At 42.4% G+C, this 27,168-nt stretch overlaps 1 protein-coding gene across 2 annotated transcripts in view; it reads left to right on the forward strand.

The window, feature by feature from the left end:
* The window catches only part of cdc42 (cell division cycle 42), a 31,004-nt gene extending 23,874 nt beyond the window's left edge, over positions 1–7,130 (forward strand). For both annotated transcript variants that reach the window (XM_060852137.1, XM_060852135.1), the window contains exons 4-6: positions 604–713; positions 1,820–2,017; positions 6,075–7,130. In XM_060852137.1, coding sequence (XP_060708120.1) covers positions 604–713; positions 1,820–2,017; positions 6,075–6,167 — 401 coding nt within the window. In that variant the 3' untranslated portion in view covers positions 6,168–7,130. The remainder of the gene's footprint in view (positions 1–603; positions 714–1,819; positions 2,018–6,074) is intronic.
* Positions 7,131–27,168: the final 20,038 nt, after the last annotated feature.

The raw sequence follows: 27,168 nt of genomic DNA on the forward strand, positions 1-27,168 counted from the left end.
CACTTGGCCAAATAGCCCATTCCTGCACTGGGGATTCTAATACCAATAGTTTTCTTTAGTAACTGTTCAGTGTCCCTGCATTTCCCATGTTTAATCTGTCTAGCCTGCACATCCCTAGACATCAGTAATTTAGCATGGTTAGCTCACCTACCTGCACATCTTTTGGACTGTAGTTGGAAACTGAAGCACCTAAGGGAAATCCACCAAAGGGATAAGTACAAAGAGCACAGTCACCCAACATTGGAACCCAAGTCTCTAGTGTGAGGCTTCAATGCTAGTCAATGTGCCACCTCCTTTTCAATGTGCTAACCTTGGGTGCTGTACTTCACAGAAGTATCTCTGGTCTCGAAGAGTGGGTGAATAGGTTGTGTGCATCAGTTTTCTACCTTGTATTCATCTTCAACTCCAAATTAATTGTTCAAAAATGTGGCAATGCCAACTTCCTACCAGCTAGAAAGAAATCATCCCTAGTGTAATTAATGAATATCTTGTGCAAGTATTAGATGCAATATTTAGGTTTAAAATTCTAGTTTTTCTACCTAGTTTTTGCAAACAATTTGATACTTGCTGTCAGTTTTCTTAACAATGCCTATTTATCCACAGGTCAGGAAGACTATGACCGATTACGACCACTGAGTTATCCACAGACTGACGTATTCCTCGTGTGCTTTTCTGTTGTGTCACCATCTTCTTTTGAAAACGTTAAAGAAAAGGTTGGTATTTTGTTTTTCTTTGGCACAGTAAATCTGCAGCAAGCAAAGGAAATGTTTTGAAAACCATTAAACCTTTGCTCAGTTGCCTGCTCCATTTATCTTGAGTAGTCAGACCTTGGTTTCTGGTCCTCCTGCTCAAGTGAGATGACTCTACTTGCTTTGCACTTCCCTCAAGTGGTGGTAGTCTTAATACTTACAAGGGATGGGAAATGGTGGCTGATCGTCCAAAATGAATAACTTGATTGCTACCTTTTGTGGGCGGCACAGTGGTTAGCACTGCTGCCTCACAGCACTTGAGACCTGGGTTCAATTCCCGACTCAGGTGACTGACTGGAGTTTGCATGTTCTCCCCATGTCTGTGTGGGTTTCCTCCGGGTGCTCTGGTTTCCTCCCACAGTCCAAAGATGTGCGGGTCAGGTGAATTGGCCATGCTAAATTGCCCGTAGTGTTAGGTATGGGGTAAATGTAGGGGTATGGGTGGGTTGCGCTTCGGCGGGTCGGTGTGGACTTGTTGGGCCGAAGGGCCTGTTTCCACGTTGTAAGTAATCTAATCTAGAGTTTTCATTAGAGTGCTCACTTGTCCTTTTCAGGACAATTCACAGGCACGGTGTGGAACTGGTCTGTCTGAGGCCAGATTAAATGAGGTCTTATTCCTGCCTTGCCTAAAGAACACTTAATGAACTAATTTGGGTATTTATGAACTAACCACTTCACAGCTGCTCTTTACAAGACTGCTTTCAATTTCCTCCAAGTGATGTAACTTTACACTGGGATTACTTGGTCCATTCCAGCAACAAGCTAGAATGGAGGTATTCTAACTTTAACTTGGTTTACTCCTTATCCTCCTCCTAAGGCTTAGTTGTCAACTGTGGTTCAATGACACATTCTCCAATGCAGAACTAAAAGCAAAGAGCAAACTGTCACTTTTAATGAAACTTTATTACAATCTACCAATAGGCTTATATGCAGGGCATTGTTGCGTTTACAACAAACTGATCCATAAAGCAATGATGCTCTGTTTTGGTTACTGTTTCTAGTTAGTTGCTGGAGGTATCATTTTGAATGATGTTAGTGTTTTGACTTTCTTTTGCTGATTCTCTGTATAGTGGGTACCTGAGATAACTCACCACTGTCCAAAGACTCCATTCCTGCTGGTTGGGACTCAGATTGATCTAAGAGATGACTCCTCAACCATCGAAAAGCTTGCCAAGAACAAACAGAAGCCCATTATCCTGGATAATGCTGAAAAACTGGCCAAGGATCTGAAAGCAGTCAAATATGTGGAGTGCTCTGCTCTGACACAAGTGAGTGCTTAAACTATCCTTTGCACAGCAATAAAATAAGTTTATTTAACTATTTGCATACCTAACAATTTTGGGGGATGCAGAGTAATACTTCAGAGGGTATTAATGTTTGTAGTTCTACCCCTTTCCCCTCCTTTCTGCTGCGCAAGGTGCATAGTCTCCTGTTGCAGGTACTAGACTTGCAAATCAAGCAGATTTCTTGGAGTCAGCCACCTCATTCTCCCTGTTTTTGTGCTGGTAGTGAGCTAACTTCGACTTTACATTTCTGCAGTGTTTAACTGCTCTCCTATGCAATTCATCTCCCACCAGTTGAGCTACCAGTTAGCATAGTTGAAACATGATTTTCTGCATGTAAACACTTGACTGCAAAGCAAATACTGCAGATTTTGGACAGTGGGGCAGAAAGTTAGCTGACTTTACTGACATAATTTTCAGATATGAATCTTCTGGAGTTAGCTGCTAGTCTTAAAATTTAAGTAACTTCCAAACAGTTGAATTACCCTATCCATTTTGTAAAATCATTATTAAAATTGCAGGTTGAGGTCATGTGGTTTGACAGTCCCAGTAAAATGTCAAGTTGTCCAAGGACTAGTTTTGCTGTCTGGCTGAGTTTTAACCAACTATAGCTTGAGCCAGTTAACCAGTGAATGTCATGGAGCTGTCAACTGCAAAATTTAATCCTAATTTGTTCTTTGATATAGTTGAACCAGAACCCCATTAAGTCATTTCCTGGACCCCTTTTTTTTTATTTTAAGGGGGAGAAGAGGACGACAAAAGAATGTTGCCCTCTCTCAAGCCTTCCTCAGTTGCTGTGCAGTGAATGGGTTTTCATGGAAATAATTTTAAGCTTCCTCCCAGTAATTATTTTATTTGTGGGTGAGGGGAGGAGGAAGGGGAACCAAGTGGACTTGCGTGCATATGTCCCCTTGCCATTTTGAGTTGGGGGGAGGGGGTGGTGGAGTTGAGAACCTTTGAATTAATGTGACAATTTTTAACTCGTTTAGATATTTTGTCTGGATCTATTTTTATCTTGCTAGCTCTCAGCCTAAATTTTCCCTGCATAAATTGGAGCATGACTCCCATATTCAGTGGCCTTAGTCTTGCACATTTGGCAGTTTTTAGACCAAACAAGAGGTTGGGTTCCCAGTATTTAAAATGTGGAGGCGGTCTGTTCTGTTTTTAAATGGCTGAGTATTTGTCCTCCACATCCATGTGAAATGAGCAGTGTAGTATAAAATTGAACACTTGAATCTGACTTTGATTTTGTATCACTGCTAATACTGATTTTTTCCCTCCATTGTTTAATTGTATTTTGCAGTTCTCAGCTTCAAACTTTGGCCTGAGGTCTTATCACTGCTGTGTTTTTAAACACTTTTTTTTACTTTATTCTGATTTAAGAACTTTCTGAACTTGATTTGCAAAAATGACTTTTCCCAGCTGCTTTTTTCCAAAACTTGAACAAGCCTACTCTGGTTAGACGGAGGTCAAGTTGGAACTGGAGCTGTGGAATGTCAGTTTGGAGTAATTAAATGTGAAATATTGACTGAATTTTTTTAAAACCAACTTAAATTTTGCTGCCATGATTCAAACTGCTTTTCACATGGTGAAAGACTGGATGTATGCATCCAGGCTTTTAGCTCTTGAATCACTGATTTTTTTTTTGAGGCTTTGTTGAATTTAGTGAATCCAACTAAACTGCTAACCTGGCCTTTTTTTTGCTGCAAGCACTCATTTCTGCCACTTGAAGTCATTTCTATTTTGCAGGGCTGTAATTGCTGGAATATCAAGGCCAACAAGTTGTATCTGGGAATAACTGGCAGCTTGGCATCACCATTCTATACACATTTTGATATATCCTTGAGCAAAGCTGTCACTACCCTCCATTTTTACTGTGAATAAATGTTATTTCTTTAACACAAACTTGGAATCAAGTGAGTTAGTCAGCATCCCAGTTGTAAGTTGGTTTCCAGTGAGATTTGTCACAAAGCTTAAGTTTTGCCTGAAACAAAGTACCCTGACTTCAACCTGAATACTTTTTTTGCTTTTAGTTATGCATGCTGGGTTCTCTTAAATCCCCTGGTTAAATGGGTACTGTTAAAACTGTCTTGCTTCTAACCTGAATCTCTCCTCTAACTTCATACTGTTTTTCCATTCCCGTCCCTCTTTCTCTCTTCCTCCCTTCCAAACCTTGTCTTGTAGAGAGGTCTGAAGAATGTATTTGACGAGGCTATCCTAGCTGCCCTCGAGCCACCGGAAACTCAAAGGAAGCGGAAATGCTGTATATTCTAAGCATCCCTCCATCTTTTCTCTGTATCCAATCCTATAGAAATGCTCTTCAAATGCATCCTTTTTAAACTGTTCCATTCTCTCCTTCATATGGAAATGTAAAAGTTGCTGGGTGCCATTTTGGACCTCTCCCAACGTTTCTACTCCTGTAATTGTGGTGTACTCCTTCTAGGCATTGTACAGTTGCACCTTTCTCCCTGCCCAGGTGTCTTGCTGTTAATTTGATTGAAATAAAGTTGGTTCAAATTAGTTTCCTGGCTCTCCATGTTGGAGACAAGCATAAATGGAGCTAATGGCATTCTATATGGATATTTGATCTCTGCTTGTTTTCTTTCCTTCACCTGTGTGGAAAACAAGGGTGTCCTTCATCTCTAGCTGTTATCAAATTGGCTAAATTTATTTCACCGGAGGTAGTGCCAGTGTGGTATTTTTGCGTTACTGCCTCTGCCGTTACTGTGACTTCAACACCTGAGGCTTTAACAGCAGATCTTTTTATTTTTAGTCTCCTAGCAATAGTTGTGGCAGAAATCTTCTAAATTCTGTCCAACTTCCTGTATCTTTTTATTTAGAACATTGCAAGAAAAATCTCCAGTTTTGTTTAAAGTACCTCCTTTCTTGACTTTAAATTTCTAATGTATTGCAAAGCAAAATTAGATTAGTGCTGAAGATTGGGCAACAGCTTCAGTTTGTGCAGTTGGTAAAGCACAAGGAGATTCTCGCATGGAGACAGTTCTTTAAGCAATATTGCAAAAACTGCAGTTATGCTAAATACCATTTAGCTACAGCCAATTTTTTTGCAAAATGAGCATCATTGAAGCTGCTATCTAAATAACACGTTGACATAGTGCTTAGTGCCTAGAGCCAGCCTGTTGTACAAATGTTGGGTGCTTGAGTAGCTATTGTCTTTTGTCCCCAAGATTTAAGAAATATTGAATGTCCTTAACCACCAAGTCCCAACAACTTTGCCAGTGGCAGGCTTTAAGTTTCCTTCATAGAAGTTGTCTTTGCAAAGCAGAATTTAGCTATAGGGACTTTTTTGTCCACTTGAGTTAAGGTGGTTAGTGGTAGCTGTTGTGTAGAATAATGTGTACAGTAAATAGCATGTTATGGTGCCAACATCCCAGATACAAGCTTTAAACTTGATGTATTTGCTAAATCATAAACATTGTGCATTTCAAGTGATTCATTCTGGTGCTGCTGTTTGTGTAGGGGTTGGGGGGTGGGTAGTATTCTGTTGGAGGTGCAATCATTGGGCATAGTGATGGACTGTCCTGTTGGAGCAAGCTTAAGTTGAATGGTTTCCTTGCCTGGAGTAGATTGTCTAAATGAAAGATGAACCTTCTCGGACTCGGTCTAAAGTGGTGATAAACTGTATTAGTTATGACTAATTGTGGATACAAGTAAAGCTTCCATGGTATGTTTTTCAATTATATTTTAAAATTTGATATGACCTTGAGTGTAGTAAATTCCAGAGTGGGGATAACCTGGTGCTGTTTGATCACGAATTTAAGGTCAATTTGTGAAGTAACTATTCTACCATAAAGATAGTGACCTTGGTAAAGGCATACTTTTTTAATCCTTTTGCGGTTGCAACCTTGGGTATTTCAACTTGATCAGTAGTAGCTCTCTAGAATGTCTTCTGTAACTGTGCACCTTTAATATTAATCATGTCATCAAGATTTGTTTCCCAAATGTAGTTTCTTTTGGTTTGGTTCTTTTTATTTTTGAATCTGTAACAAATGAGACCCCACCTTTCTCTCCCACTTTCCAGAAAGGACTAAAGAATGTATTTGACGAAGCGATATTGGCAGCCCTGGAGCCACCAGAACCCAAGAAGAAAAGACGCCCTTGTTCACTGTTATGAGCAGTGCCTGCAGGCTGACCTATTGAAGCATTGTTTAAAAAAAAAATCATCTTGCAATAACACCCTGCACACAACCCCACGTGCGATGATGGGAGGAATAGAATAGCCAATGGTGAATTTCCCCCTTCTAATGTAACATTTTATGTAGTCAAAATGAATTTTTGTTCCTGATTTATTTTCCACTGGATACTTATCCATAACTAGGTTTTAATCTGCTGTTCTAAAATTCCTTACCACGAACATGAGACTTTGCACAGTAATTGCTTCTGTTTAACGATCAACTAATGGCTTTTTCTAAGATGTTGCCACACTCCCAAGTGCCACATCCAACAATCTAGCAGCATTGTTCCACCTGGTGTGTTGACACCAAGATGAGTTAGTCCTTTATCACAAAGCTAGATATTTAAAGTATCACTGGCCACCATATGCCTTGGTGAGCTGATTTTTAGTAGCAATATTTTTTGTCTAATACGTCAGTTCACTTCAAATTGTTCCTGCTAATGCTTTACATGGAATTTGTAACTTTGTCCCCCAAGGCAACCCAACTTTTAGATGGGACAAAATCTCACTTATGTAAAGTCTGTGAAACAGCTAGATTTGCTTTAACTTAGTACAGTCCAAGTGACGGCACAGATCAGTTTTAGAACCAGCTCGGTACTGGATCTGAAGTCTGACTATTTGCCACATGCTTGAGCTATTAAAAGGCTGTTGATGGACTGTTGTACTTGGGAGTGGTGTGGGAGATACTTGTGCATAAGTGCAGACTGGATTCCTGTGGGAATAATGCTAAGGATCCTTGTAGAATTCAGTGTTAAAATTTTACCAAATTGAATTTCCATTTGAAGTGTCATGTTTCATTGTCCTGTAACTTTTTTTGGTTAAAACAAAAAAGCTTTATTTCATGTTGAGTTCTTTGTATATGCATTTTCAAAATATTAAACTTGTACCTTTTAATGGCCTTTATTGCTGAGTTGTATTGAGATTGATTTGCCAATTGGTTAACTTGTCCACTTGTTAAAACTATATACTGTACATAGACTTGAGTAAATTAAAATGACATTGGCTTTTGTCCTGCATCTGTTGTACACATTGGTTATGTTCAATTGAGATTCCCAGCTAATGCTTGATCTTCTAACAGGGGCTTGGGTTTATCAAATCACTATGGCCACTTAATAACTAAAGACTGCTGAGGCAATTCTAAGCTTCATGGTCCTCCAATTTGTGCATTTTCCTTAAGCTACAATGTTGATCCAAAGCAAATAATTCTACATAATAGAAAAAGCAAGCTCAAACAGAGGTAGAACTTTCTTTGGTGTTAAGTTGACTAATACTGTAAAAGTGGTTCAGACTTGCATAACAATTTTAAAAAGTTTACAGTGGAATAATAAGGCTTTGGGCAAACTTCAAGACAGTCATAACTATAAGTACTTCTGAGTAAGATCAAAGTGGTAATGACTACATGTTGAAACATCCAGTCACATTCTGCATTTGCTTAAACTCAGCTGTTTCATTTTAAGTGCACATTGACCACTTCAGGTGACGAAATAATCATACAGCCTTCCAAATAAAAATGTGTCGTGCCATGCAATGTTAATACTGTTAATGGTGGTGGCTTTCTCAAATGGCTGGGCAAGGGGATTGATTATTCTAGTAATATGCACTTCAGGTTGCAACATAAAGATCCTAAAGGGTACTGAACAACACATGCCAACTGTTCCTAGAAACTAAATCTGAAGCTGCAATGACCTTTGCCAGTGCTTTCAAGTTCTTGTGATGCGTTTCACCTAATTTAACAGCCCTAGTATATAGGATCTGGTGCCAGGGTTAGTGTTTGAATTTGTTCTAATGTTGCACACCACTTTTGTCCCTTTTCTAAGTATACGTTTATATGAAGGCCCACAGGTCATTGAGAATATTCCATACTCCCTACCAGAATGGTTTGAACACTCCAATTGCATTCACCAAGCAGAATTTTAACCTGGATCTTTTCGGGCTCTGATTACAATCAGCACCAGAGTTGTCTGCAAATGCTGTCATCAAACCATTGCATCTAAAGCATCGGAAAATATTGAATGACTATTATATTTTACCCTTCAACTAGCTTCCATAAAATTTGTGAACTGGTCTTTGTAGTTCTTTAGCAAAATAGTCTGGAAATTCTGGCTGAGGTATCTGTATGGAAATATTGTCTTGAAGCCTAATGGTAATTCTAATCTTATGTAGCATGTAAGTAATGTATTTTTCCTATTCAACATTAAAATGGTACATTTTAATTTTGTCCTCATTTTTAGTATTTTTAACTCTAAACAACTTGATTGGAACCAGATCTGTAAAGGGTAGAGAAATGGGGAAACTGACTGACTTAAACTATTCAGCTTTTCAATGTTTTGAATGCCATAGTTCTTGCTTTGTGACTTGCAACTAGTTTTCAACCAAAAATGGTCAAATGTTAAATAGCATTGGTTTGCTGTTTGGAGTGGGGAAAGAAATGCATTCACTAGCTTCATGGTATCCAGAATGGTTATGCAGTTTAATTCTGATACACTTTTTTTCTGTTCAAACCACTAACTACACAGGAAGATCAGGAAATGACACCATTAACTGTACAGTAGTAATGCAACTGCACTGGGTTTTTAGGCTTAGTTTAAGCTTTCATCCAGTAGTCCAATGAGGTAGCAATATGGTGCAGCTATTAATGTCTAGGAATACTGGACACTAACTTGTACTGTTCTAGCTACAGGATTATTTAGGACATATCAAATAATAGATATCAATGCTCTGGCTTTTAGATTTATGCAAAAGAATTGAAATTTGAAAATGTCAGGTGAGTGACACAACACATCAGTAACCATCTTGAAGGTCTGTTTCACAGGTGTTTGATGTTGAGTTTGAACCAACTTAATATGCAATAGACCCACCCTACTTTCTCTCTCCCTGGAATAAACTAGCATCTGGGATTTATCACCCATCAGTTGGCCCAATAATATTCAGAATTACTATAGGCTCTTGGTTTAGAAAAAAACCTAGATTAGAACCTGGCTGAAGTCAGTCTTGCTCCCAGTCTTGGATCTAGTGAAACTCAGCTTGATTGGTAGTTTTTGGTAATACCTTCTATAACTAGTAACTCCACTGTTTATGGTTGAATTACAAGTTTTAAAAATCACACCTAGTTATCTGGTGAAGGAGCTGCACTGAAAGCTAGTACTTCAGTATAAACCTGTTGGACTATAATCTTGTGTTGTAATTTTGGACTTTGTCCATCCCAGACCAACACTGGCACCTCCACATGGATTAGTAAAGATCAAATTTTCTTCCTGATCACTTAAAATTGGCTTTTTGTTTTTTATATAGAATCCCTGTTGTGCTAAAAGAGGCTATTTGACTCATTGAGTATGCACCTCCAACCTAATCCCTGTAAGACCCCCAAATAGGATTTTCCCCATGGCTAAACCACATGTGGGCACCAGGGCAATTTTTTGTATAAGTCCATTTATCTGCTTGCTTCTGTGGGAAGAAACTGAAGCACCTTGATGTAACCCAAGCAGTCAGGCAAATTCCCAGTTGTCTAGAATCAAACCTGGGTCCCTGAATGTGAGGCAGTGCTAACCATTCTGCTGACCTTTTTAAACTTGGCATTTTGTTAGGCAATACTAGCAATTATCTCTACATACTACATCAGACTATTTTAAACTTTGTTTTTAAACTCAGTGTTTCTGCTGTTAAATCCTTGTCCATACAAAGTTAAACTACAAATCATGTTGCTGATCTCTCATCCTCCACGAAACAAATAGTCTGCATCCTCTTACGGACTCTATCTTTTGCTGACCAGTGGTGCTTGAAGTTTTTGTATTATGTAAAATTGTAGTTCGTCCAATATTTCTCCAGTTGAACTTCTTACAGTCTGACCACTGTTCCTGTGTGGTCTTGTTAGATATTCTCTGCATGACCAGTGTCAGCTAACCCTTCATCTGTTTCTGTAAATCCCTCAAATCTCCATCTTTCCACTGTCAAACCTTCTCAACCCACTGGTCAAACTTTGTCACTACCCACCTAACTCCTCCTTTTTCCCTGGTTTGTCATACAGCATGCAAACAGACCCTTCACTCCATGCTGAACACAATTCCAAACTAAACTAGTCCCACCTGCCTGCCTCTGCACATAGTCCTAACAAACATTTCTTAGTCATGTATCTACCCAAATGTTGTAATTGTACCTGCATCCACCACTTGGGAAGTTCATGCCACACATGAACTACTGTGTATATCTAAACAAAAAACTTCTCTTAAACGTGCTTTTTTAAAAATGTGTTCCTTAGCCTTGACTTTCCCCATCCTAGGGAGAAGACAACTACCATCCACTATCTATAACCCCTCGTTACTTTATCAACTTTGGTTGACAGACAACCTGATATACGCTCCAGTGAAATGTCCCAGCTTTTCTTTAACTCCTGTACCCAGCACCATCCTGGTAAATCCCTTCTGAACCCCTGCAAGCTTTGATATCTTTCCCATAACTAGATGTAGTATTGCAGACGAGGCCTTGCCAACTTCCCTGTACAACCTCAATATGAGCAATAAGATACAAAGAATTATGTACCTGTATCCCTCTGTTCTACAACCCCAGACCCTACCATTGTTGCAGTGAGGGGAGTTTAAAAGCACTTCACCAGTATCTCACACTAGTTTGCTAAACACAGTTAAAGTCTCTCAAATGGCCTTTGCATACTCCACTGTTAAAACAATCCCAAATAAGCTTAGCTTGTCAAACTCTCATTAATCTCAAATTTGGTACCTTTTAAAGGAACTTTTTTTTAAAAAAAACCTTTCTTGAAGCACTGAGCATATCATAGGCCTGATTTGAGGGTGATAGCCACAACATTACATTTACCACACTGTAAAGCTGACTATAATTGTAACTCACTGGTTAGAGTGCTATCTGGCCCACGTGAAGGTGAGTAATTGTTAGTTATCTATGCTTACCTGACATACCTACTAAACTTATTGGGAAAACAGTACAGCTTCTGTATTTTGGTGAATATGGTCCATTTTAATAGACTCTAATTACTAGCAATTGGCTTCCAACACACTTGACATCTCATTCAGGTTTGATGAAACCAATATTAACATTTGTCTTTAATTATCTTCCCCCTTTTTTTGTTTCTGTATGTGATTTGACATTGGGAAGAGTAAATGCAGGTATTGAAGTCGGTTTTGACAGTGCTTCACAAAGATTGATAAAGGGATTTACGCAGCTTGATGAAACTACAGACTAACTAAAATGTAACCCATTGCAATGGTATTGGTGATTTGTCATGATCGGTTTCCTCACTTTTTAAAATATTAGTCGATTGTTTTTATTCCTGGAGTTGTGCTAATCTCGATCCTTCAATCAAGATCGCGTAAATCGATCATATCACATTGCTGTTTGCAGGAACTTGCTGTGACAGTTGTTTCCTACATTGCTGTGGGGACCACACTTTAAAAGCTCTTCATTGGCTGTGAAGAGCTTTGAAAGCTGAGAGTTTCACTTGTAGTAATGTACTGTACAACTGCATACTTTCATCTTGACTTATTCCATCTTCTACAGTGTCTTGACTGCCATCACCTGTTCTCACCCATGTAACCAGTGAAGTAAAATACATCTATTGAGCTATTGCAGTACAATGTTTAGTGACTGAAGATCAGTGCTTATCTGCCCTAATACTCTGCAGGTTTCAAGCATGGGATTTCCTTTCCCTACATTCTCCCTAAATAGCCCAGGTCAGGGGGCAATGTTTGAACCAAACCCCCACTTGATAAAACCATGTCTGCAAAGCAGGGAGGTGAGGTTTACTTGAAACTACAACTTCTATGGAAGTAACTCGGGGGTTTAGGCACTTGCTTATGGAGAAGGGCAGCAGTGACCTCGGGATCCTCAATCACTGAACTCAGAATGTGGAGGAGAAAGTGCTGAGCATTCCTTGTGATTTTGTGACGGGTTGCTGGGATACCTCTGGCTGTCTGCAGGCTGGCACTCTCAGCTGGATATCAATGGGGAGCAGGTGAATGGCCTGGCCGATGTTTCTAACTGAGCCTGTACTCCTTTATCATGCTGCTTTGTGGGATATCGGTGCTTCAATTTGCTGCTGTGTTTTTCGATTAGATTCCCTACAGTGTGGAAACCGGCCACACTGACCCTCTGAAGAATAACCCATCCAGACCCATTTCCCTCTGACTAATGCACCTAACCTATGGGCAATTTAGCATAGCCAATCCACCTGACCTGCACATCTTTGGACTGTGGGTGGAAACTGGAGCATCCAGAGGAAACCCGCGCAGACACTGGGAGAATGTGCAAACTCCACAAAGTCACCTGAGGCTGGGATTGAACCTGGAACAATAGGTGCAGGAGTAGGCCATTCTGCCCTTCGAGCCTGCACCGCCATTCAATATGATCATGGCTGATCATTCCTAATCAGTATCCTGTTCCTGCCTTATCTCCATAACCCTTGATTCCACTATCCTTGAGAGCTCTATCCAACTCTTTCCTAAATGAATCCAGAGACTGGGCCTCCACTGCCCTCTGGGGCAGAGCATTCCACACATCCACCACTCTCTGGGTGAAGAAGTTTCTCCTCATCTCTGTCCTAAATGGTCTACACTGTATTTTTAAGCTGTGTCCTCTGGTTCGGCACTCGCCCATCAGCGGAACCACGTTTCCTGCCTGGTGCTGTGAGGCAGCAGTACTAACCATTGAGCAATCGTGCTGTTTTACTCATTTGCTGCAATGACAACAAATCAAAGTATTTATCTGCCTGCCTTATCGCTTTGGAATGTCCTGAGATTGTGAAGGTGAGGCGAGTTTGATTTTCTCATTTTTCCTCCATTTCCCCTCACTTTTTCTCTCTCTTTCTCTGAGAGGAACAGAAGGAAGCTGTTTACTCCCTTGGCCTTGTTTTACCATTCAGTGATGATGTGGGGGGGTCTGTGGTGGACAAAGTCAGAAATCACACAACACCAGGTTATAGTCAAACAGGTTTATTTGAGATCACAAGCTTTCTGAGTATAGCTCCTTCAGGTGACTAAAAGGGGCAGTGCTTCGAAAGCTTGTGATGTTAAATAAACCTGTTGGTCTATAACCTGGTGTCATGTGACTTCTGACATAATTCAGTGAGATCAGGAACAGAACTCTATTAACCCTAGATTTCACGCTGGCCAAATTAACCGTTCAAACTGGTAAAAAATGTTACAAATCACAGCTAGTCAGGCAGCATCCATGGATAGAGAGCAAACTGACTGACCTGCTGGGATTTCAAAGTCTTTTGCTCATCCATTTAAACTTCATGGCTTGGTTCCAACTTTTAGACATTGCCCCCAGTCCTGGCAGGAGCCATTTCTCACCCTGGCACTAAGAGATTCACTGAAAAGCTTGATTAGTTTACTAAATGGCAGGGAATGCAACTCTCGTCCCTAGTTTGTGTAATCTCTTCTTGCTGTTAAATACCTGGACTTAGATATCATGTCAATGAATCCATGTTGCAGCCTCTCCAGGTCTTTGGCGCTTAGAGCTGAGCACTGAACCGATCTCACCCAGAGTTTTGTTGAACCCAATATTCCCACCTTAGCCAACTGTCTGTGTGGAATTTGCACATTCTCCCCGTGTTTGCATGGGTATACTCTGGGTGCTCCGGTTCCCTCCCATAGTCCAAAAATGTGCAGGTTAGGTGAATGGGCCATGCTAAATTGCCCGTAGTGTTAGGTGAAGGGGTAAGTGTAGGAGAATGGGTCTGGATGGGTTGCTCTTTGGAGGGTCAGTGTGGACTTGTTGGGCCGAAGGGCCTGTTTCCACATTGTAAGTAATCTAATACTTTCTTTGGTAATCTAATACCTCTAACCCCTTATACTATAGTTTCGACTCATCATTGGGCATTTTCCTGGAGATTTGACCGGTGATGTTTAGTCACATTAACTTTAATCTAGACTCCCTGCAGTCCGGAAGCAGGCCATTCGGCCCATCGCGTCCATGCTGACCCTCCAAAGAGCATCCTACCCAGGCTCGCCTCATCCCCATAACCCTGCATTTCCTATGGCTAACCCATCTAGTCTGCACGACCCTGGAAACTACAGGCAAGTTAGCATTTCCAATCCACCTAACCTGCACATCTTTGGACTGTAGGAGGAACAGGAGCAACCGGAGGAAACCCATGCAGATATGGGGAGAATGTGCAAACTTCACCCAGACAGTCACCCGAGGCTGGAATCGAATCCGGATCCCTGGCGCTGTGAGGCAGCAGCGCTGACCACTGTGCCACCCAAATTAAGTTTCATCATGTGAAACTTAGCATGATGATTTTGGGTCTCAAAGGGTAGATTTGAGTGCTGTAGTGTATTCTGGAATTTCCTTCAGCTGTTGACAGAGAGGGTCATGTGGAAACAGCACAATAAACTACTGCAAACCTGAAGGAAGCAAATCCATCAATAGGATTAAGTCTCAGGCAGAGAGTAAAGGGGAAGAAGCCCATTCACCACGTTCACCCGAGTGGCCAGAATGATAAATCTTTTCAGAAACCTCCCTGCAGTGAGATCAAAGAAACAAATCAATGTTTTGATGGCTGTTTTCAGTGAGCAATGACTGGCCAGACATTGCATATGAATGATGAGGACTATCGCGCTGAGCTATCTGTTGAAAATCCTCTGATTGCTTTTGCCTGAGATCAAAGGAAGATACGGTGGCCATTGATATGGAGAGGTTAGCAACTCTCCCTCAGATCCTAATCCACGGGATTTAAAGACCAGCTATTACATTGTCTTGTATGACCTTTTTGAAGCTGTCCCAGACATTTTGATTAGCCGTGCACATGATTTCCCAAAACCTTCATTTTCCCAGCTTTTCCAGTTTCAAAGAAATCTATTTGGGAGGTGGGCATCGCTGGCAAGGTCAGTGTTTGTTGTTCATTCCTAACCACCCTTGAGCTGAGTGATGTGCCATGCCATTTCAGAGGGCAGCTGGGAGTCAACTGGGGTATCGCTGCATGGCTGGAGTCACACAGCGGCCAGACCAGCTAAGGAAGGCCGATTTCTTTTCCTGAGGCACATTAATGGGTCAAATTGGTTTTGATGGCAATCAACAAAAGTTTTCACAGTCACCCCTAATTGAGACTGGTTCTGATTTTATTAAGTTAATTTAAAATGCACCACCTAGCAATGGTGGGTTTTGAACCTAGGTTCCCAGTGTATTTACCTCGGGGTTGCTAGTCTAATGCCATTATTGCGATTGCCCCTTCCTTGTCCAAGCATGTTGAAAAACAGGAAGATCTTGCCTTTATATAAAATCTCATATGACTTCAGGACACATCAAAGACAATGATGTACTTTTGAAGCACAGTCAGTAATTTTAATACATAGGAATCAGACCAATAGTTGCAGGTCAACCCACCATTGAGGTCAGGGTCAGCTAGCAGAGCCACCCACATCTGCAGCAAAATGATCAGGGCACTCTTTATAAATGATGAAAAACTTAGCTATCACAAAATTACAAATCATACCACACCACGTTATCGGCCAGCAGGTTGATTTAGAAGTACCAGCTTTCAGACCTCTGCTCCTTCGTCAGGTTAGGCTAGTGGGATAGGATCGTAGGACACAGAATTTATAGTAAGAGATCAAAGTGGCATACAACTGATGCGAGGTTTTTAAGTCTTTAATCACTTAGAATGGGTTGCAGGTTTCGAGTGATTAATATGTAAATCCCAGAATTTCTTTTCTGTCACGTTTCATTTCAGCGCAGACATTGCATTAAAGGTGTAAGGTTAGAGTCTGTCTGTATCCCAACCTTGAGTCAGACTGATTGTATTTCCAAAGTAGGAATTTATACAATGTCACATGGACTGACTGCCTGCGGACTGTTTACTCTTTGAGCACAATAGAGCGTATCTGCAAATGCAAATTTATCCCAAAGACTTATACACGTATGTGTGTATGAATGTGACGGAGTGTGTGAATGTGTGATTGTATGTGTGTGTCAGACAGAGCATGTGTAGGAGAGAGAGTCTGTGAGAGTGTGTGCATGTGTGTGTGAGTGTGGGTGTAAGAGTGTGTAGTGTAGTGGGCCCACCTATGGTGTGACATGGACCCAAGATCTCGGTTGAGGCTGCCCTCGTGGGAACCGAACTGTGTCCTACAATCCCACCCCGCTAGCTACCTGACAAAGGAACGGCGCTCCAAAAGCTTGTACTTCCAAATAAACCTGTTGGATAATAACCTGTGTTGTGCGATTTTTAACTTTGTTGACCCCAGTCCAACACCGGCATCTCCACATCGTAATTAGTAGAGAATGCATAAACCTTCTCCTTTTGCACTGGACATGCAATAATTACAAAGCACCACCAGATGGCAGTAGACCTCTATTGGCCAAGCACACGGTGCAGTGATTTACTGCACTGAATCTTTGCTCACAGCACAGTGATTCAGTTCAAATTTAGTGTTTGAAACATTGGTGATATCAAAGTGAAGCCTTGTCTCTTAAAAATTCATTCGTTGATAATATGAGTTGATACTGACTGTGAGTTATTCCCCTCTCATTCCTTTCGTTGCATCCTTAACAAACCAACATTCAATTATTTATAGTGCTGGCAAACTGTCCACATATTAATTTGTGTGCATGGCAGAGTCAATAATTTTAGCCCCTTCACAACTGACCAGCTCGAAGATCAAAGTGCTTTTCAATTGAAGTAAAATATCAGTTCCCTTTTTTGAAGGTTTAAACGATGATGCACGTGAGGGGCGTACTGTAAATTATGAAGAGACTCTATTGCAGTTAGACTCTGATCCTTTGATTCAGAATTATAAAATAATCCACTCACACCATTGTACAAGATGCAATGTGCAGTTTTACTGTTTCAAATCAAGACTACAATGATGTTTGTTAATGGAAAGGGGGTGCCTTCTAATTTCATCCCACTAAGATTGACTTGAAGTTCAAAAAGACACTCAGCATTTTTCAGAATTCCAAGTGGGCAGCACAGTGGAACAGTGGTTAGCACTGCTGCCTCACAGCGCCTGAGACCCGGGTTCAATTCCCGACTCAGGTGACTGACTGTGTGGAGTTTGCACGTTCTCCCCGTGTCTGCGTGGGTTTCCTCCGGGTGCTCCGGTTTCCTCCCACAGTCCAAAGATGTGCGGGTCAGGTGAATTGCCCATGCTAAATTGTCCGTAGTGTTAGGTAAGGGGTAAATGTAGGGGTATGGGTGGGTTGCGTTTCGGCGGGTCGGTGTGGACTTGTCGGGCCAAAGGGCCTGTTTCCACACAGTAAGTAATCTAAGTAATCTAAGGTTGTCCCAAAGTGCTTTCCAATCAATGAAGTACTTCGAGGTGCCATCACTGTTTTAATGTAGGAATGAACAGTAACCTGGGAACAATAGTGTGTTGCTGAAAAAAAGACGCACGCTGTCTCAGCTTTCCATCACATTATGATCAGGACAATATCATATACAGCCAAAACTCAATGAGAACCACAACGTATACAGCATGTGCATCCTTCCCTTAAACAGTGTAAACCATTGTTTCCTTTGGGATTTGGGCATATGATAAATACAAAATGAAAAGCTTAGACAGAAGTATCATTTAGTCAGAGTCCTGTACGACCAAGTGTCTAAAGATCAGACAATGGGTTTTGGTGATATTAGTGGGGAGATTAATATGATTCAGAACACCGAGAGAATCCTTCCCCATGTTAATGTCAAGGGACCTTTACTACTCCCCTAAGTGACTAGGCAGCGCCTTAGTTGAACATTGCATCTCAAAAACCTTGATTTGATTTATTTATTGTCAGGTGCATTTTGTTAAATAAAAAGTGAGTAGTGCTGTATCATGTGGCCAACCTCCAGCACCATGTTAAAACACAGAAAAGAAACAAAAACGTACAATATAAATGCAGAAAAAGGAGGTGTCCAACTTCACAGTCCTTCTTTTAAAGTGCTCAGGCCTGGGCTATTGGCCTGATGGCCAGGTACAAATCTCTATCAACGCTGGAACAAAAGCCTCCCATTCCTCAGTGCCATCCCACCTTCACCAATGCCCTCACCCAGTATGAGTCCTCTGGGTATTGCATTCACCTCTGACGCAGCTCTGAAAGACAGCAGCTCTGACAATGCAGCACTCCCTTGGTGCTGCACTGGTGTATCAAACTAAAGTTTTGGGCTTAGGTTTCTGGAATAGGACTTGAACCACGAATGTTTGAATCAAAGATGAGAGTACTAGCCGCGGGCGAAGTATGATCGATGTTCAGAGCCTTGCTTCCGTTGAGGAATCAATCAACCCAAAGATGAGGAAGTTGGATTGTTATTCCACAGTCAGCTGTACTGACCTAGAATATCCTGTCGGAAAAGGGAGTGGAAATAGATTCAGTAACAACTTTCCAACAGAAATTGGTAAAATACTTCAAAAGGACACAAAAAGAAATGCAGGAGTAAGGGGAAAGACATTTGCAGTAGGACAAACTAGTGATCTCTTTCAAAGAACTCGCGCAGACATGAAACACCGTGTGGGGTTTTTACTTTAACCCTGTGGTTCATGCCACATTTCACATATTGTATTGCAAAAGGTAAAAAAAAAGAGCTTATGAAAATAAACTTCGTCATAAAGACAGAACAATGTAAAGACATAAATAAAGAGTGATATAAATAAAGAGTGATATAAAGATAGAGCAAGACAAAGACAGAGATATAAAGGTGCAGTAGATGGAGTGATATAAAGGTGCAGTCTTAATCCTGCCTTGCTATATGAAAGTGCTTTGGAGTTGGGTGAAAACAGGGACTTTCAACTCATACGTCAGAAAGGCTAAGTGGTAATTAAGATTCATTTTTAAGCTTCATTAGTTCTTTAGTAACTGAAAGCTGCTCTGTTAAACTGGGTTAGGTTTCGTTGCATTTCTGAACCAGGAGACACTCTCAGGTGAAGCTGGTTAACTGAATAACTGGTTTGATCCAGTTCAGAAGTGTTGCTTTCGGGTCTGAGAAAAAAGAGTGACCCTCCGTGCTGATGTCTGCACAGCGATATAAGAAAACGGTGGGGGGGGGTAGGTGAGACAGACAGTAGATGAAGCCAAAAGTCTCAGTCTGTCATTGACACAGTTCTCTCAGTCTCAGGCCTAACAGAAACAGCTAATTGGTAAGTGATACTTCCTGACAGCTTTTAACAGTATAAAATATTAGCTCAAATAGAGGTAGGTACATGTGATTATAATAGAAGTGTTTGAAACTGAGAAAGATCCCTAGCCTAATTAAATTCTCCTAAAGGGGTAACTAGTTAAATCTAGAGAGCAGATCTCTGAGCTCTGGTGGGCTGCTCTTGGGAAAGAAGGGACGGTGTCCCTGACGACTGTGTGTGCAGGGAGCGTGTCCAACTGGAGCTGTGGCTCACTGCTTGTTGGGGCCTGGTGCTGTGGGTGGCTCACTGTGGAGTATCCATGGTGATGAGAATGTTTCGTGAGGTGCTCACACATGCTGGTGAGGACACAGGCAGAAAGGGAATGGCTGACCGTCAGGCAAAGTCAGAGGCTCAGGAAGGAAGTGCAGGCCAATTCCCCTCTCAAACAGGCTGCTTTGGATATTGATGGGGAGGGGGTGGGGGTGGGAGAGGGAATGGCCTCATGGGGAGAGCAGCAATGGCCAAGTGCAAGGCACTGTGGGTAACTTTACTGCGCAGAAAGGGAGGAAACTGATTGGCAGGGCCATAGTGATAGGGATTCAATAGTAAGGGGTACAGACTGGCACTTCTGTGGCAGCAGATGTGAATCCAGGATGGTACATCGTCTCCCTGGTGTCAGGGTCAGGGATGCCATGGAGTGGCAGGAAGGTAGCCTGCCAGTGGCTGTGGTACACAGAGATACCAAAGGCACAAGTAAACAAAAGGATGGGGACCTGAAAACTGAATATAGGAATTCAGGGTGTCAATTAAAATGCAGACCTCGAAAGTAGCCATCCCAGGATTACTCCCAATGCCACGTGCCGGTGAAAGCAGGAAACAGAGGTTAGATCAGGTGAAAGCGTGGCTGGGAAAACTATGTACCAGGGAAGGGTTTGGATTCTTCAGGCATTGGGACTGTTTCTGGGGAAGCTGTGACCTGTAAAAGCCTGATGGGTTGTAGCTAGATAGAGCTAGGGCAAATCTCCCTGTGGGGGCTTTTGTTGGTTGCATTGGTGATGGGTTTAAACTAGTATGGCAGAGGGAGAGAAGCCAAAGTGTAGGCTTAACTGGGTCAGATTCTGATCTGGTAATGGGAGGTTAGTGATGTAGTCAGTGACTTGGAAAGAAAACAGAAACAAGGATTTAAAAGTGTCCAGCGAAGGTTGACATGTTGATGTGAGACATGTTACAAACAAGACAGATGAACTAAGATAGGCACATGACAGGACAATGTCATTGCTATAACAGAAACCTAGCTAAAGGCTAGGCAAAGGGAAGGTGACGGCCTATGGTATTATCGCTAGATTGTTAAACCAGAGATCCAGGTGATACGCTAAGGACCTGGGTTTGATCTCTGTAAGGGCAGATGGTAAGGTTTGTATTTTAAATCTGGAAATAGGAGTCTCATGATGACTGTGAAACAATTGTCAGGAAAAAAAAACATCTGGATCACTAATGTACTTTAGGGAAGGACACTGCCACCCATAACTGGTCTTGCCTACATGTGACTCCAGACTCACAGCAATGTGGTTGACTCTTAACTACCTTTGGGTCATTAGGGATAGGCAATAAATGCTGGTCCAGCCAATGATGCCTTCACCCTGTGAATTAATGCCAGTAGGCCATCACCTACCCCGTAAAGGTGAAGACATTTGAGAAACAGCAGCAATAGATTAGATTCCCTACAGTGTGGAAACAGGCCTTTTGGCCCAACCAGTCCACACCGACCCATAACCCACCCAGACCCATTTCCCTCTGACTAATGCACCTAACACCATGGGCAATTTAGCATGGCTAATTCACCTGACCTGCACATCTTTGGACTGTGGTAGGAAACCAGAGCAAACCCACACAGACGCAGGGAGAATGCGTAAACTCCACGCAGACAGTCACCTAAGGCTGGAATCAAACCTTGGGACCCTGGCGCTGTGAGGCAGCAGTGCTAACCACTGAGCCACCAGGCTGCCCCAAACATGGCAGTGCTATTTCCCCATGGAAAACACTGATAAAAATTCCATCATCTGCTTTTATTGCCTGAAACCTTCATGGATTACTGTGATTTTTTTTGACAAGACCAGTCACTGTCCTAAAAGAGCTGTCCACAGATTGAGGCGGATCTGGGAAACCCATACAGAAGGCCCCGAATGGAATATACTGAAATTACCATTCCATCGAAAAACAGTGAAATCAGACCACCAAGAGAATTGCATCTCCTGTTTGATTCACACGAGATTGTTTAGTTCACATATTTGGGAGATGAACGGTTGCCCATGGAGTATTCAGCAGAAAAAGATAATAGAGCTACACCAAGGAGTATTCCATGACATCTCCAAGATGCTACAAATTTCACTGTCACTGAAAACAGCAGCTAAACAACCGAGAATTCCGGTTTCACTCTCTCAACTCCAGGATTCTAAATATTTTAAACTGCATCTCCTTTTACCGTCCTTTTCGTGCTGCACACCCTCTGCATTCTTCTTAAACTTACCTGCGTTTGTGCATGTGTTTGCTGTTACATTTTATTATCTTATTTTTGGGATTAGAAGGTAATAAAATGCCTCTCGCTTTCACTCACGGGAAGATTAGATTAGCTTACCTACAGTGTGGAAACAGGCCCTTCGGCCCAACAAGTCCACACCGACCCGCCGAAGCACAACCCACCCATACCCCTACACCTAACACTAGGGGCAATTTAGCATGGCCAATTCACCTGACCTGCATATCTTTGGACTGTGGGAGGAAACCGGAGCAAACCCACACAGACACGAGGAGAATGTGCAAACTCCACACAGTCAGTCGCCTGAGGTGGGAATTGAACCCGGGTCTCTGGCACTATGAGGCGGCAGTGCTAACCACTGTGCCGCCCACAAAGAGCCACTTAGAAGTAGCCCCTTTGTTTTAATCAGTTTAATGATGCTTTAAAACATTTGTTGCAACTGACTGAGAGGGGACAAAATGGAGGAAGGCTGATTCTCTCTCCTCATCTCGTTGTAACTTGATACAAAGCAATGGGTTTTATGACAAACCGATCTCCTGGATGTTGTGAGTGGACCTCATAGTGGATCCACATTAGTGGTAATATAGTTTACACTACTGACCAAGTTAAACCTAAATTGGAACAATCACGTCGAGAAGTCCCTGTACTTTGGAAAATTGCCATGGAAGAACCTATCAGTCTAGGTTGTGGCTAAGGCAGGATTTATTCCTAAATCTAATTCTTCCTCCATGGCATGTTTTCATGGAGCAGAGAGTTGGCTCCCTGTCTCAGCCAACATTCATCCCTCATCCAATGTCATCTGAGTCAATTCATTGGTCCTTCAGTTATTTATTCTTAGTGAGAAGTATAGAGCTTATACTCTGCATGCCACACCTCCCTAGAAATGGAGTGAATGCTCGTATTTTATTAGCAGCAGGAAGCTTTGATAAATAGAGTGAATGCTTTACATGCACCTTAATTCATTCATTTGTATTATAGTTCATTGCCTTGCAATACCCTGAACTTTCTCACGTCACAACTGCTGATAAAGTTGTAATTGCAGCTTAATCTACCCTCCCCTTCCAGTTCTCTCTTTCTGAAGGCAGGGTTTACTTTGGGACAAACATTCCTGGGTTCTCCCAGCTATCCGAGTTGAAGAGTGTGGTGCTGGAGAAGCACAGCCAGTCAGGCAACATCCAAGGAGCAGGAGAGTTGACATTTCAGGCTGAAGCCCATCGTCAATCCTCACCATCTTCATTCTTTTTCTTCATATATTCATTCATGGGATAAAGGGCACTGCTGACCAGGCCAGCATTTATTGTTTGAGCGAGAGGGATAGGTTGAGGCTACTTTCCCTGGAGCCTGAGGGGTGAGCTTATAGAGGTTTATAAAATCATGAAGGGCATCAAAGGGTAAAAAGACAAGATCTTTTCCCCAGGGCAGGGGAGTCCAAAACTAGAGGCATAGGTCTAAGGTGAGAGGGGAAAGATTTAAAAGGAACCTAAGGGGCAACATTTTCACACAGAGGGTGGTGCGTGCCAGTGGAAGTGGTGGAGGCTGGTACAATTGTAGCATTTAAAAGGCATCTGGATGGGTATATGAGTAGGAAGGGTTTAGAAGGATATGGGTCAAATGCTGACAAATGGGACTAGATTAATTGAGAATATGAACAAGTTGGACTGAAGGGTCTGTTTCTGTGCTGTACATCTTTGTGACTCTATATTGCTGTGGGTCTGGAATCATGTGTAGGCCTTACTCATAAGGATGAGAGACATCAAAACGGCAGATGCTAGAATCCAAAGTAGGTTAGCAGGAGGCTGGAAGAACACAGCAAGCCAGGCAGCATCAGGAGGTGGTGGAGTCAACGTTTCAGGTGAAAAACCTGCTTCAGGACTGGGTAAACATGGCAGTTTCTTTCCTTAAAGGGAATTAGTGGGTTTTTCCTGACAATCAATTCATGGTCATCATTAGATTCTTAATTCCAATAGTTATTAAGTTCAATTACCATCATCTGCTGTGCCAGGATTTAAACCCAGGTCCACCAGAATATTACTTGGGTCTCTGGACTAGCAGTCTATTAATAATACCACTAGGCCATTACCTCCCCTTTACTTAGATGGGTTCCCTGTGTGCCCTAGATGTTGAATGTTTTTGGCATTTGCAAACCCTGGACCAGCCCTCCCTATTCTGTGTATCCCATTGAGGAGGGGGTCATGGGAGAATGACTCTTGGCCTATGTTTTTTTTTTGAGCATCTTCAGAACTTGGTGACAGTCAGAATTCATAACAGCCCTGGGCAGGAAGTATGCCGGCTGTTGGCAGGAAGTATGCCGGCTGTTGGCAGGAAGTATGCCAGCTGTTGGCAGGAAGTATGTCAGCTGTTGGCAGGAAGTATGCCGGCTGTTGGCAGGAAGTATGCCAGCTGTTGGCAGGAAGTATGCCGGCTGTTGGCAGGAAGTATGCCAGCTAGTCCAGGACAGGATTTCTACAAAATCTAAAGACATCTGGGTCTGGATTAATTGAGAATATCTGGTCAGCATGAACAAGTTGGACTGAAGGGTCTATTTCCGTGCTGTACAGCTCTATGACTCTATATTGCTTCCTCCTGCTGCCTGGCAACAAACCAGAAAGTCCCCATAGTTACCCCTCCCCCACAGTGATCCAATATTTGCTGTCTAATGAAAATATTCCAACAAGCTAAAAGAAACTTTGAAATAAACACTAACTGGCTTAACAACTCTTTCAAAACTAACTCCTCTGGTGACCTCATCTTCAAACACTTTTAAAACAAAAATATGAAGAAAATCAACAGAAATTTACCCCGTCTGGGCACAGGCTTGTTTAAGCAAACATGAGGTTGTAGAAATGTGATAAAACAAAACCCATTAGATTGAGAAAGTTTAACCCTATTGTTACTGCCCAACAACTTTCACTCACCGTGGGCGACACAGTAGCTGTGGGTGGCACAGTAGCTCAGCAGTTAGCACTGCTGCCTCCCAGCGCCAAGGACCTGGGTTCGATTCCTGCCTTGGGCGACTGTCTGTGTAAAGTTTGCACATTCTTCCAGCGTCTGTGTGAATTTCCTCCAAATGTTCTGGTTACCTCCTACAATCCAAGGATGTGCAGGTCAGGTGAATTGGCAATGCTAAGTTGCCCAAAGTGTTAGGCGCATTAGTAAGGGGTAAATGTCTGGGTGGGTTAATCTTCAGAGGGTTGGTTTGGGCTGAAGGGCCTGTAGGAAATCTATCCCTTGGTGCCCAGAAGGGTACAATCTGTGCTTTTTCAATGAGATGTGGGCATCACTGGCAAGGCCAGTATTTGTTCCTCATCCCTAATTGCCCCTGAACTGAGTGACTTCTAAGTCATTTAAAAATCAAACATTTGACTGTGGATCTCGCACATGTAGGTCAGGCCAGGTAAGGAAGGCAGATCCCCTTCACCAAAGGATGGTTTTAACAGCAATTGACCGTGCTTACATGGCAGTCATTCAACAAGCTTTACGCACCATATCGTTTTGAATTCAAGCATTACCATTTGACACAGTGGGGTTTGAAACCCCGCCCCCAGAACATTTACAGATTACTAGGCCAGTGATGGTAATACAATGCCATTGTCTCCCCTACCTTCTTACTGAGGTATGATGGTTTGGTGAATTAGTATACAAGGATTAGCAGCAGACATCAACCATTCTGCCCCTGAACCTACTCTGCCATTTGCTAAGATCTGGCTATTCCAATTGTGGTCTCAACTCTACTTTCCTCTCTGTGCCCTCACTCTCAACCCTCGACTCCCTTGTCCATCAACATCCTGTCTGACACAGCCTTGAGTATATTCAATGATCTGTTCCTCTCTTTGATAGAACTTTCCACAGCCTAGCAACGCTCTCTGAGAGAGAAGAAAATCTCACCTCTGTCTTAAGTGGCAGGCACCTCATATAGAAACTGTGCCCTGTAGTTCTAGACTTCCCCACAAGGGGGCACTCTCCCCTCAATGTTCAAAATCGCCTTTGTGTGCACCCTGAGCTGGGACAACGGGACCAGTCATTTACCCTCTCATTACTTTCTGACTGCACATGTCATCTCTAAAGTGCTGTTGGTTTATTGTTTTCATAACTGTCAGTGAGCAATGAGTTAGATTTTCCCCTTTTAATCCTAGCTTTTTCACTTGATGTGAGGGATTGTGTTTTAGCATCCCATTGTGGAGCCTTTAGTGTATTCTCCCTTGGGCTGTCCTTCCAGAGAAAGTGAGGACTACAGATAACGGAGATCAGAGTTGAAGGGTGTGTTGCTGGAAAAGCACAGCAGGTCAGGCAGCATCCGAGGAGCAGGAGAGTTGACGTTTTGTGCATAAGCCCTTCATCATGGCGTGGAAGTTCCTGGAGCCTTCATGGATTTCAGGTCCTTTCACTGGATCAACATGCTCAATCACCCTCTTTACCTGTGCAGACATTGACTTGGACCTCTTTTCGATAAAAGCCTTTGGGACCTTACCCCCATGACTGAAATTCCTGATGTTTGGACTTCAGCTGGTATCAACAAGTCTTATCGTCTCGAGCCTAAACTCCACTGGCTCACATCTCCCTGCAGCCAAGTAGTTTGAGTCAGTCCACTTTCTAAAAGGGGCTGATTAATGTCAAGGGCTGGAGGAACTGCCTTGCTCCTTGCTCTTCCGGTCTCAGCATGAACTCATGTGGAACCATGCACAAATGGCCCAGGTTCGTTCTGGGTTTGATGTGAGCTAGGGACGGGGGAAAAACGTCAGCAACAGCATGGCTAGACCATAAGCTCTGCAAGTTGCCCCCTGCACCCCTCCCTACACCTTTTAAAATGCATTGTACAACTCACCTCTTCAATCAAGCTTTCACTCATCTTGTCCCGATAGCTCAAAGTTTGTTCCCGTGATGCACCCTGTGGCCATATGAATGCAAGTTGTTGTTGTTTGGTTGCTCCTGTGAGCATTTCACTGGTGGCATCTGAGCGTAGATGTCAGTTGAAGTCGGGAGTGAGTGAGCTTCACCAAGATAGCCCACATCCACCACCATCCCCCCCTCCCCCTCCGACCCTGTCCACCAAATTCCGCTGTCCTGGAATCACATGCATCTCAGCAGCTTAGGATGAGAGGGCAAGTGGACAACGTGGTGACATGGATCACCTCGTGTGTATTGAAAGAGTCATTTCAGTAAACATGCACATTTATTTACTTTGGATTAAGTTAAGAAATGATAAACAGCTTCGTGTTATTGAGATAATTGGAGTGACTACAGACGATGCACGTAGCATGTTATTTTTCTGTCAGCAATAAATATTTCAGGTATATATATTTATCTAGATTCTTCTAAGACTCCATGTGCTATTTTCGGTGCA

The sequence above is a fragment of the Hemiscyllium ocellatum genome, chromosome 37, assembly GCF_020745735.1.
Source record: "Hemiscyllium ocellatum isolate sHemOce1 chromosome 37, sHemOce1.pat.X.cur, whole genome shotgun sequence".
Classification (NCBI taxonomy): Eukaryota; Metazoa; Chordata; class Chondrichthyes; order Orectolobiformes; family Hemiscylliidae; genus Hemiscyllium; species Hemiscyllium ocellatum.